This window comes from Otolemur garnettii, unplaced genomic scaffold (assembly GCF_000181295.1).
Source record: "Otolemur garnettii isolate 467f Iridium unplaced genomic scaffold, OtoGar3 scaffold00023, whole genome shotgun sequence".
Classification (NCBI taxonomy): domain Eukaryota; kingdom Metazoa; phylum Chordata; class Mammalia; order Primates; family Galagidae; genus Otolemur; species Otolemur garnettii.
Window position 1 is genome coordinate 7,551,417 of NW_003852418.1, and position 12,476 is coordinate 7,563,892.

Genomic DNA, 12,476 nt, shown 5'->3' on the forward strand with positions numbered 1-12,476 from the left:
GGGAGAGATGGGAATGAAGGCTCAGAATGGTAAAGCCCCTTGTCCAAGGCCATACAGGTAGAAAGTGGCCACGCTGACCAGAACCCGGCCGTGAGTCTCTCAAGCTTTTAACCACATACATATCAACACATATGCAAACACACGCACATAAGGCTGCCAGTCCACGAGAAGGGAGCCCGATTTACTGGAGGTCAAAACCAGCCAGAAGAGGGAAAGCAGGTACTTTGGCCACTTGTGGACCTGCAGGGTTCAAAGTCCTCAAGTCAGGGGCTGGGATTTCCTCAGGCTGAGACCTCCTCCCACCCCGCCTTGTCCCCCACAGCCCAGTGGAATGTTGTTTATGCACCCAGCCTGCCTTTTAGTATGTGAAAGTGCTAAGGGGAGTTTCAAAACAACCCATGGGATTAGCGTGCTGATTGGCTGTCACTACCTCTGTCTTACATTAGAGAAATGAAGACTGAGGGAAGGTGAAGAGCTTGCTGCCAAATCAGCAGTAAAACCAAGGCTGAAATTAAGATTTATTTCCCTCTTGGCCCTCTTCCTGGGCACCTGATCATCCCTACGTCTTCTTTCGTGTTTGTTTGGTTTTTCTCTTGTTTTTTTGTTTCTTTTTTTAGACAGAGTTTCACTCTGTCACCCTGTAGAGCATTATGGCATCATAGCTCACAGCACCCTCAAATTCTTGGGCTCAAGTGATCCTCTTGCCTCAGCCTCCCAAGTAGCAGGGGTTACAGGTGCACACCACCATGTCCAGCTATTTTTTTTTTTTTTGTAGAGACAGGATCTCACAATGTTGCCCAGGCTGGTTGGGTTCAAGCGATCCTGTCACCTCGGCTTCCCAAAGTGTTGGCTGGGGTTACAGGAAGGAGCTACGTCTGGCCCCCCTAACCCTTCATTTTTATACCAGGTTTCCAGAAAAGATAAACAACTTCTCTAGGGTCACACTGGGGATCAGCAAGCAGCATGGCCAGGATTAGACCCTATTTCACATTTCTAAAAGGATGAAGTTTTCAATGCTACATTAGATGAGCCCAGATTTCCCTTCTAAAGAAAGTTAAGGTGCAGGGGGAGGGCACAGGGAATTAAATCTTCCCAGAGTTCTGGAGGCAGCTTCTCTGCCCTGTTCTGGCCTTTCTCCACCCCGACCTCTGATTGGATGGAAACTCCCAAGTGGGCAGGAGCCATTTAGGATTAGGCCAGCAAAGCCAGACCGAGCCTCATGGGATTGTGGGCAATTATTCCTTTTTTTTTGTAAAGGTAGAAAGGCCCTGACAGTCCTCCCTTCCCCCACCCTCTTTTCAGACAAGGCCTATTCAGTCTGGGGTGGCTTTGAAGAACCAGGCCACACAGCAGCCTGACCCAGCCCTGACCAGAGAGGGACGACGCCCTGCTCCTGGCTAAGGATATGGCCTGTTCTCCTTAGCTTACCCCATCCCTGTCCAGGCACATGTGCTCGCGTGTGTGGGCATGTACAGGCACCTTCTCCAGGCCCTCAGGTCTCTCTGCATCTTTGTCCCTTTCACAGACACACAAAAGAAATTACTAAAACTAAAGAAGCCAGTGAACCCTGCTAGACCCATAGCTGGTGGGGACCTGGGGTTGGTGCTGGGCATTTAGAGATCCCAGATACTTCCCGACTATCTAGGGGAAAGAAGAAGTGGGAGGTGCTCCTTTGTTCTGTAGGGACAAACACCTGCCAACAGAAGGTATCTAAGGCACCAAGCCCAACCGTCTCATTTTATAACCTAGCAAGCAGATTAGAAGACAAGGGACTTTGCCATGGTCATCTAAGCAGGTGGCAGCAGATCTGGACTTAGATCCTAGGTCTCCTGGCTCCCAGGCTGGAACTATCGTCCCTTCCCTTCTAGGGTCTTGGCTGCCCCTACGGGGTCTCAGCAAATCCACAGGCATCAACTGTCACTCCCCTGGAATCTCAGGAAAAATACAGGTGACTAAGAAAAGTATCCACTACTTGGCTCGGCGCCTGTGGCTCGAGCGGCTAAGGCACCAGCCACATACACCTAAGGTGGTGGGTTCGAATCCAGCCCGGTCCCGCCAAACAACAATGATGGCTGCAACCAAGAAATAGCCGGGCATTGTGGCGGGCGCCTGTGGTCCCAGCTACTTGGGAGGCAGAGGCAGGAGAATCGCTTGAGCCCAAGAGTTGGAGGTTGCTGTAAGCAGTGAAGCCAAGGCACTCTATCCAGGGGGACAGCTTGAGGCTCTGTCTCAAAAAAAAAAAAAGAAAGAAAAGTATCCACTACTTGCCAAGCACTGTGCTGGGTGCTTTCTCTATATAGAAATTATACTGAATTGGCACAATGATCTTATAAGGTACTCTGCCCATTCTGTAGATGAGGAGACTGAGGTTGAGCTGAGACACTCACAGCTAGAAAGCAACAGAGCTGGGATCCAAATTCACAACTTTCTCAAGACCATGTCCTAACCACAACCAGGGCTTCTTGCTGTCACTCACTCTTCACTCTAACTGCCAGTCCAAAACACAGCCCCAGGCCAGGGCTCCAAGGCACCCCTACCCCTGCCTAGGAGTAAACAAGGGTGAAAGTGATAATGCTTAAACAAAGAAACAGAAACTTGGCTGGGACACCAGGGAGGAGTTCAGGTCAGGGCTTGGAATACTGTAAACTAATGAGCCTTCTCCCACCTGGCTCCTGCCCAGGGGAGGTAGGGTCAGGGACACACTTGACCCTTTTAGGATGCCAGACCCAAAGGGTAATAACTGAGCAAGTCAAATTTGGGGGGGGGGGGTAGGAGAGTGATGAGTACCAGGACTCCAACTGCTGGACCCACCAGAGAGATTTCTGACAGAAGATCCATAGCAGGGTGCACTGGCTTGGTCACTGTCCCCCCCCCCCCACTACCTTCTGAGGGGTCAGACATTCCCCAGAATGGGTACAACCTGTGGCCACAATCAGAGCTCTACCACCTAAAGTGGTCATTCATAAAGGCAGAAGTATAGTACTGCCACTCCCTAACTATGTGAGCCTGAGAGTTTATTTGTCTCTGAACCAGGGCTGGTAGCACCTTGCAGAGTGATGAGGATTAAGTGAAATGCATTAGCGTGTGCAATGGACTCAGCACGTGGCCTGGTACACAGCAGTTGCTCAATGCTACACAGCAGGTGCTCAATGCGTAGTGGCTATTATTAACCCCCACCTGCCTTCCTTCTGGCCAAAGGGATTAGTGCTCAAAGGGTCAGAGACCTGGGAAAAAGAAGCAGTTCCACAGCTGGAAAGAACCTGTTCAGTGAGTAGGGGGGTGCTTCGAAAACTGTAAAGTAACATAATTGTTGCTTATAGTGGGTTTTTTGTTTTGTTTTGTTTTTTAAGACAGAGTTTCACTATGTCACCCTTGGTAGAGTGCAGTGGTGTTACAGCTCACAGCAACCTCAATCTCTTGGGCTTAAGCGATTCTCTTGCCTCAGCCTCCCAAGTAGCTGGGATTATAGGCACCTGCCACAATGCCTGGCTATTTTTTGTTGCAATTGTCATTGCTGTTTAGATGACCCAGGCCGGGTTTGAACCCACCACCCATGGTATATGGGGCGGGCGCCATAACCACTGTGCTATGGGTGCCGAGCCCTATAGTGGGTTTTTATTTTGCTTCCAAGACTAGAGATTTTTCAACAACGAGTCTAGGTCCCTTCAGACTGGGCTGGGGAGGGGGAGACCACCCCAAGGTCAGACAGCCTTGAAAACCTGTCCTAAGCAGAGAGAGGCAAAAAAAAGACTATTTGTATTTACCCAGTAGGAGCAAATAGTAGTGACCAGAAACACTTGAAATTCTACTTGGGGACCTGGATCCCCGGAGTATTTCCTGACTTCCCAAGAAAGTAAAAAGAAGCAACACACCAATTCACGGTCTGGTGCTCTGGCACCTGAATGGTTAAGCCAGATCTGGGCGTTGGGTGGATGGAGTGAGGGTTCAAATGTCGGCTTCAAGGTCGGGTTACTCTGAACACAATCACTCTGGAGGGAGCCAGGCCTGGCACTGCCAGCAACCAGCTTTTGACCAAACCTCAGGGCAGTTCATTCCCACAGCAAGGACTCCAGAATCCTGGGGTGCCAGCAAGAAATAAGAGGGGGAAGCTTCTGCAGCCTCTGCACATCTTGTCAGGAGCCAACCCAGCACTCTTGTCACTAACTTCCTGGGTGATCTTGGGTGATTCCCTCTCCAAGTCTCAGTTGCCCTATCTGTAAAGGACCCACCTTCTTAAATTTAACTTGCTCAAGTTATTACCCTTCTGGTCTGGCACCCTGAAAGAGACAAGCCTTCCTCTGTCCCAAGGCCTGGTAACCAAGCTGGGCACTGCTCAGATTAGATTACCAGTGGAGACAGCTGGAAGGGGGCTGACTCCCTCGGGGCCTCAGAGACAGAGGTGCATTGAACCGAAGGCTTGTAATCTAGGCAGCCCATCCGAAATCCCTGCTGGATCCACAGGCCAGGGAGGCTCTCAGGACGTAAACAAGACTCCAGTGTTCTCCAGAGTAGAGTGGAAGCCTACGCTGCAGCCTTGTCTCAGCTGATTAGATCAGCCCCGGGTGCTGGCTTCTTGCCCCTTCTTAGCCTCCCCCGCCACCCAGGAAAGCCACTGCTCCAGACCAGGTCAGTCTGTCCCACAGACATCTCCCAGCCGGGCTTCCCCGAGGCAAGGAGTGTCCCCACTCCGAGTGACCAGCCCTGTCATTCGCCACCCCTGCCCCCATGCCCAGAGGTTTGAGTGGTACAGCCAGTCCTGGCCACCAACCGCTGGGGTTCAACAAGTCACTCTTTCCACACACCAACCTCTCCCTCCCCTTTCCATTACCCAGGTGTCACCTGACTCCCAGCGTCTTCTCCTGTGCCAGAGAAAACTGGAGCTGCCAAGCTTCTGCCCGGGGAAGGCCAGGGAAAGGGGAGATGCAGGGAGAGGGGTGAGGGCACTGAACAGGAGGGTCTGGCCTGAAGGAGGAGGCGAAGAGAAAAGGGGAAGAAGGCGAGTGGGAAATGGGGAATGACAAGTGTAGAAAGCTGGAAATAACTGCTAAGACCAGAGTGATCCTTTGGGGAGTCCCAGAGCCCTCTGAACTGCATAAAAAGTCTGAATCCCAAGAACTGTAACCATCAGTTTACATTTTCAACATGTACCCAGACATCACCTCCCTCAAGCCAACCTCTGGCCAGGTTATGAACCCTCGTCTGGCTGCTAATAATAAAGTAAACTTAAGCCAGCACTTTACAAGTTTGCCAAACACCGACTATGACCCTTGAGAGACACAGGTGTTTTATAGAGGACATTGGAGCTCACATCAACAAAGTGACTTATTAACTAACTGTGTGTGTCCCTGGGTGAGCAGCAGAGCTGGGACAAGGACTCGAGTTTTCTGGCTGTGAAGCCTACCCACCTCCTAGTCACCCAGCCTCCAGCAGACAGGGCCAACGAGGGCGAGGGCGGTGAGGTTCAGGAATGAGCCCAAAGGTCACCAGTGAGTTAGTTAATGACAAACCAGCTCAAGAAGTCAGGCTTCTTGTTCTCTTAGGGCCAAATCAGATCAACTGTTAACATGTGTCTTCTCCCTCTGAAGGGCACCAGACAATGAAAATGTATGGAAATCTGGCTTGTCAGAACGCTGTACCTATTTTGTCTACCAACACTCTGCCCTCTAAAGTCCAGTGTGCTATTCGCAAACACTCAGCCTCCTTCAGCCTGGAAACTCTACCTGTCCAACACAGGAGGGTGACCCTGAGTTCAGGGCAGGGTCCAGAGGGGTCCTGTGACCTTGCCAAATCTCCTAGCCCCTTGCCCTCTAGGGTGCAAGTTGCTCAGTGTGGGGCCCCTGCAGATCCCAGCAGGAGAGGTGGGGCTGCCAGAACTGGTTCTAGTTTAAATATAAACCCATCAGATAATTAGCAAACAGCCCACTTCTAAGATAAATAAATAGGAGATTTGGCCTCCACCAGCCCCACCCTAGACTCCTCCCTTTTCACCTCCCAGCTGTGGGGTTAGCTATGGGGGAGGGGCCCTGAGCATGGAATTCTCAAAGGACCACCTGGAATCAAGGTAGCCTGGGTAAGGAAGAGAATTGTAACTAACACCTCCCCTACCACAAGTGATACTAGGTACCTTTATTTGCAGCCTGGTCATCTCCCTAAGCCTTGCCACAATAGTCACCATCTTCTTTTTTGTTGTTGTTGTTGCAGTTTTGGCCAGGGCTGGGTTTGAACCCGCCGCCCTACTCACTGAGCCACAGGCACCCCTCAGTAGTCACCATCTTCTTAACAGCCCCAAAAGCTGGGGCTCAGAGAGGTACAGTAGCATGTCCAAGGTCATGTAGCTAGTAAGTGGACTTAACACCTCTGGAATTAGGTCTGCCTAATACCAAACCAATATCTCAAGGCCCTTCATCCAGCCCCATGAAGCAAAGAGGCGGTATCAGACATCAGAGAATCTTGGGGTCAAATCACATCTGAACTTCAGGCCACATGCAGCTTCAGTTCTGCTTAAGGGGGACAGGGAGTCCTCCCTGCTCAGCAGAGGTCTGAAGGCCAATTTTGAGGACTGGCTGCACTCTGTGCAATGTCAACATCCACCTGCAGGCAAGGGGCTGTGAAGGTTAGAGGCCTAGTACAAATATTTCCTGTATGTCCCCTCGAAGCCCTGAACACTAAGACACTGTCTCCCCCACCACAAAGCTATCTGACCTATTAGCCAAGAGGTAGAAAGGAAATGGGTGACTCAGGCAGGTTACACTTGCCTGCAGTGACTCAAAGCCCCATCCAGCCCCCTCCCCCAATTTGGAAGGCACACCCACTCATCCAGTCCAGGAGCTAAAAGACAGCTAGGGTCCAATTCCTCTCAACAGGGCACTGGGGCTGGGAGCCCAGCCTGGCTCACCCAGCTCCCCATTCAGGCCTTCTCAGCACTCCAAGTCCTTGGAAAAGCTCTCTGTTTCTAGGAGCTGGGGATGGCAGGAGCTGAATGTCCCCGACCCCACCCCCTACTTCTCTTCTGACACTGGTACTTATTTAGACTCTTTACCAAGGAGGCCAAGAAAGGTCCCCTCCTCTCATCAATGGGCTCTTAGAGCAGGAAGGACCCTTACAAGGCAATGTTCCAACCTTCTCATTTGAGAGTTAGGGACACAGACCCAGAGACAAGAAGCATTTGCTCAAGGTCACCCAGCAATGCATTAATAGGACCCTAGATACCTACTTTCAAATCCAGCAGAATTCCTTATCTGAGATATTCTCTAAGGACGCTCAAATCAGAGAACTTGCCCGATCACTCAGATCTGATTCTGACCTTGATAAGCCACAACATCCTCTGAACATTAGTTTCCTGTAAAAATAGCGATAATAGTACCCAGCTCACAGCATCACTGAGAGACACTCATTCTAGTAATAGGTAACTTTAATGCACCATTTAGAACAAAGCTACATGCATGAACTTATTCATACAAATATTTCCTGAGTGTTCACTAGAGGACAGGTATTTCACTATAACCAATAGAGCAGAGTTCCTGCCCCAGGTGTGTCCAGGTAGAAGGGAATGAGGGAAATGGGACTTGGAATGCGGTGGAGTTAATTCTCCCAGGAACGGTAAGTTTTTTTTCTTTTTTGCAGTTTTGTGGCTGCACACATATGGGGCTGGCCCCCTACTCCTTGAGCCACAGGCTCCGCCCAGAAACGGTAAGTTTCTTCAAGGGAGAGAATGCTTAAGATGTCTTTATGGTTCCCGCAGCCCCTTCTGAATAGTAGACACTTAATTATTAATCAAATTAAGAGCTGGAAAAGACTCTGGAGGCCATTCTTCTCATCCCCCCCCTCACTTTACAGATGGAGAATATCATCCCAGGGAGGGAAAGGGACTTCTCTCAACCTCACAGAGCCCTCCAAAATGTGGCCCAAATATTTTCCCAGGTGTTTGGTAACTCTCTTCCCTCTGAGATGTCTCAAGAGCTCTCACTGGTCACCCAAGGGTCCTAGAACCCCCTGGCCTTCCGCCTCCACCCCTCTTCAGTGCAATCAAGAAAATTCTCAAGAAGACCAGAAATATCTTTAAGTTGAAGATTGGATGGGTGGGGGACACTTCCCCAGAACTGCCTGGGCCTGGTGCCAAGTCAGTGGGCTGTACCCTAGGGCAGCAATACCTTTAGGGGGAGGGAGGGTCCCAGAACAAGGCTACCTTTAATTGGCCAGAGAGGGAGTGGCAGGAAGGCAGATCAGGGAATGCTCCAGCTGGACAGGAAGAACTGGTTTAGGATGGCAAATCCCGCCAAACGGAGGAGAGGGCAGCTGGGTACTCAGCTTAGGTTCCCTTCCCCAAATCTACAGCACCACACAAGGGGAGAGCCACTATTCAGAGATGCTGATGGCCTGGATGCTCTCTCAGTTACCTCAAAGTAGTACCACTTTGCCTCTTTCACCTGGAAAATGGGCATATTATAATCCTCACGTGCTAAGACTCTGTGAGGATAAAATGTGCCATCCCGGCATCTGGAAAGTACTGGGCATGTATAAATCATAACTGCTATCAGCAAAGCCCTTCTCCCTTGGCCTCATTTTTCTCTACCTGCCAAATGAAAAGGATAGAGCAGATCGCTTCCTTGGTCCTCCAGGGGTCCTCAAACTTTTTAAACAGAGGGCCAGTTCACTGTCCCGCAGACTGTTGGAAGGCCGGACTGTGGGCCCCGGGACGAGTCAGCTGCTAAGCAGGACAGGCAGCAGCAGCAAAAACACCCAGTGGGATAAATGTCCTAGGCAGGCCGCATGTGGCCTGCGGGCCTTAGTTTGAGGACGCCTGGTCTAAGCCAATTGTGGCTAGGCCTGATTTTTCCAGCCACAACCTTGGCAGGGGCAGGGCAGGGGGGAGTAAAAGGGGAAGCCTTGTGCCCCAATTAGAGGCAGGAGGTCTGTGACATTAGTCAGGAAGGGAAGAGCTGAGGTCAGGATGAGACCTTTCTCAGGAAGCAGCTGCCCAGAGCTGACATCTCCCCCAGCTGATGGGTTGGCCTACTCAGGACTGATACAACCCACTCCCCAAACCACATCCTTCTGACTGTCCCTAAGACACAGCTGTCAGCTTCTCACCTTGACTGCACCGGCAGGCTCAGCAGCCCTGAAATGAGACTGGCATGTGACTATCCATGCGGTGACTGCAGCAACCTCCTGTGTACTTTCCTCTTTTTCCCCACACTGTCCAGGCAGTGTTCCTTCAGAGGCCTCTCCAGCCACTTGACCCCATCATATCCTTCAGGGCCTCATTTAGAGCACTGAACCAGAGGGCTTTGGTTCTAGTCCTGCTCAGCCACTAACCTTTAGGCATAGATAGTTGCCCTTAGTTTGGGAATGTCATCACCTCCCTTAGGGCTTCTGTTTCTGCCCACCTCATTATTCCTTGAGGCCTTACAGCCTAAAATCTCAGCAGATTCTAAACCAGTCTTGAGTTACTCAAGAAGAAACACAAAAGCAGCTGTAAGTAAAGATAAAGTAGAAATTTGGAAACACGGCTGCCTAAATTTGGATCTGACTCAGCCCCTTACTAGCAGTGTCACCTTGGGCAAGTTAATGTTTCTAGCCTCAGAACCAGTTTAAGAACAGTAAACAGCAGGATTGCTGGCTGAATAGATAGTTGGCAGAGCCTTTAGAAACCTCTTAGAACCGTATCAGACACACCAAAATGCTAAATGTTTGCTAAACATCACTGCACACCTGAAATTGTGCCTGGTGGTATTACGCAGGGCCTCATTCATTCCTCAGTAGGAATGAGTGGGCCAGCCCAAACCAACTTTCCCCTAAATTCAGAGGAATAGGAGCGCCAGGACGGTCAAAGAAATTTACATTAATGATTAAACTCCAGGGACTCACTTCCCCTAAAAACTGGGGCCAAAGGACACAAAGCCCAGGCTGGAGGGTTGGGATGGAGACTGCCTTTCCCAGTAATTCCCATGCCCCCAATTTCCCAGATGGTTGCCTGGTGCTAGGCAGGATGGAACTTCTGCTGGCCAAGGGCCGTGGAAACTGTGGCAAGAACCAGTGGACAATGGAAAGGAAAAGTTTCTCTGGGCTCACTGAGGCCCTCCCTCCCCCAGCCCTCTTCACCCTATTCAAGGTGAACACTTCCATTTTCCCACCTGAAGTTGGGCAAAAATGAACACTCTTCTTACAGGAAGCAGAGGCTCAACTCCTGGCCAAGGGCTGAGTTTAAACCATCCCTCCCCTCTGCCCTTGAAAGATCAGAGTCCCCAGATTTCTAGGAACCCCAAATAAGCAGCAGTCACCTCCGGCCCCCTCCCCCATAACCTTTGTGGAAATGAGCAAAGAAACTCAGAAGGGGCAGGAGCTTGCCCTAAGTCACAAGTCACTGGCAGGGCTGGGGCCAGAACTGCGGTCAGGGCTCAGATCTCCACTGACCCCGCGCCAGAGCCCCTCACGCCCCAAACCCCTCCCCTTCCGAGTACTCGCAGCCCCCACGCCCTGGCCATCACGGATTCTACGGCTGCCCGCCCAGGACGCCCAGAGGGCGAGGAGCGGGATCCAGCGCTGCGACCTAGGAAGGCACGAGGGCGTTGGGGGTTGAAGCGTTGACACCGGCTTAGTCACGTCCGAGCCAGAGCCCGCGGCAGGGCTGAGCCCAAGGGAGGCGGGAAGAGCAACAGGCAGGGGGTGCGCGGCGCTCGGAGGAGCCGCCTGGGAGGTTCCCTGTGACCCCGGAGCAAAGTTCCCAACAAAGTTTCCCCGGCCTCGGCGGCCAGTTGGGGGCGGCGCAACCCCCTTGAACAGCTGCCCCTCCACTACGGATCCTAGGCTCCCGGGAACAAAGGAGGCACCAGTCTGTCTCCCTCCCCTACTTGGGGACCTCCAAGCACCTACCGACTCGGTGGCAGCGGGGGCGCCTACGAAAAGCAGGAGCAGCGCGAGCAGGCGGGCGGGGGCCATAGCACCGCGGTCCGGAGAGGGCGCGCTGGCAGTGGCGAGTGGCCCTGGGCGGGCGCGCGGCCCATTTTATAGGCAGTCGACTCCGCCCCGGCCCGCCCTGCTGCCCGCACCCCGCCCGGAATTCCCCCTCGAAATCTGGGCCTGCGGGGCGCTGCGCCCGCCCGCGGAGCTGGAAACCCCGAGGGACCCGCCCCGCGCGCTCGGGCCAGCTCTGGGTCAACCTCTCAACTTATCCTCCCGGAGCTCCAACCTCCTTGATTTATTTGGCCACTGCTAGGGAGGCCTGCAGAGATCACAGCGTCTAACTCCATTTTATAGTTGGAGAAACTGAGGCCCAGGGACGGGAAGGAAGTGACCAGGGTCACAACCTTCAAACTGGGTGCCCTCCCCTCAGAGAGCGCGGAAGACTTTGTGAATGACGTGAACGCGGTTAGCGTTAGGACAGAGGTCAGCAAACTTTTCTGTAAAGGGCTAAATATTTTCAGCTTGGTTAGGCTTTGCCGGCCCCACAATCTGTCACCACTATTCAAACTGGAGTGTCCTAACTCAAAAGCAGCCTGAATACTAGGAATGAGCGTGGCTGTGTCCTATTTGTGGACGTTGAAATTTAAATTGAACATGATTTTCATGTGTCACAAAATATTCTTTTGACTTTTTTTCCAACCATTTAAAAATGTAAAAATCGTTATTAACAGTGGGCTGAACAAAAATAGGCCATGAGCAGGCAAGTTCGGTCTCAGGGTAACTGATCTCTGTTTTAAGGTGTTCATTTTTCAGATTTTGAACTTTCTAAAAAGTTTGATCTCTCTGAAAACTGATCTACAAGCTTATTTCCATTCTCAGGTCAGCTTCAGCCCTTTATAAAATAAAGTTATGTGCGTCCCCCTTACTTCTCATCCTCCTAACATTGGAGAAAGATGGTAAAATTCTGGGGGAGTCACAAGCGCATGAAACTGCTGGAATTATTGGGGGTAACATCTTATGAGGATCAAAGTACAAAAGGTGCCTACCCCTCCCTGTCTCTGCCTGACTTCTATGTAAATCTTTTTAAGAATGTAACATGGCTTTAGAATTAGGGTAATTTTGGCCTCTGTCGGCATGTTATTTCGTGTACTTTGCGGGGTGGAGTGATGAAGTGATTTCCCCTTCTTCCATCACTTAAGTATTATCAAAGAATAAAAGTCTTCAACTGCTGACCATGATTTTTTCCCCACAGATTTAAAGGTTAGCAGTTTTATTCAGCTATTCTTAATGGGATTTGGAAAGAAACTGAAAAAAACAATGAATGAATTTCATGCCGGAATGAAAAATCCTTTTGCAAGTCAAATGGTTTGTAATCTTTTGCTTTCCACAGAAAAGAAGGAGGGCCTAATCTCATTGTCACTGGATAGATCATTAAAAGTAATTTTTTTTTTTTTGAGACAGAGTCTCAAGCTGTCACACTGGTTACAGTGCCATGGTGTCAAAGCTCACAGCAACCTCAAACCACAGGCACCCACCACAATGCCCAGCTGTTTTCTTTTTTTTTTTTTGCTGTT

General features: G+C 50.9%; 1 protein-coding gene across 1 annotated transcript in view; it reads right to left on the minus strand.

Moving 5' to 3' along the window:
* Positions 1 to 10,974, minus strand: part of SDC4 (syndecan 4) — a 23,114-nt gene extending 12,140 nt beyond the window's left edge. Inside the window, exon 1 of the mRNA XM_012803939.2 lies at positions 10,873 to 10,974. Coding sequence (XP_012659393.1) covers positions 10,873 to 10,938 — 66 coding nt within the window. The 5' untranslated portion in view covers positions 10,939 to 10,974. The remainder of the gene's footprint in view (positions 1 to 10,872) is intronic.
* Positions 10,975 to 12,476: the final 1,502 nt, after the last annotated feature.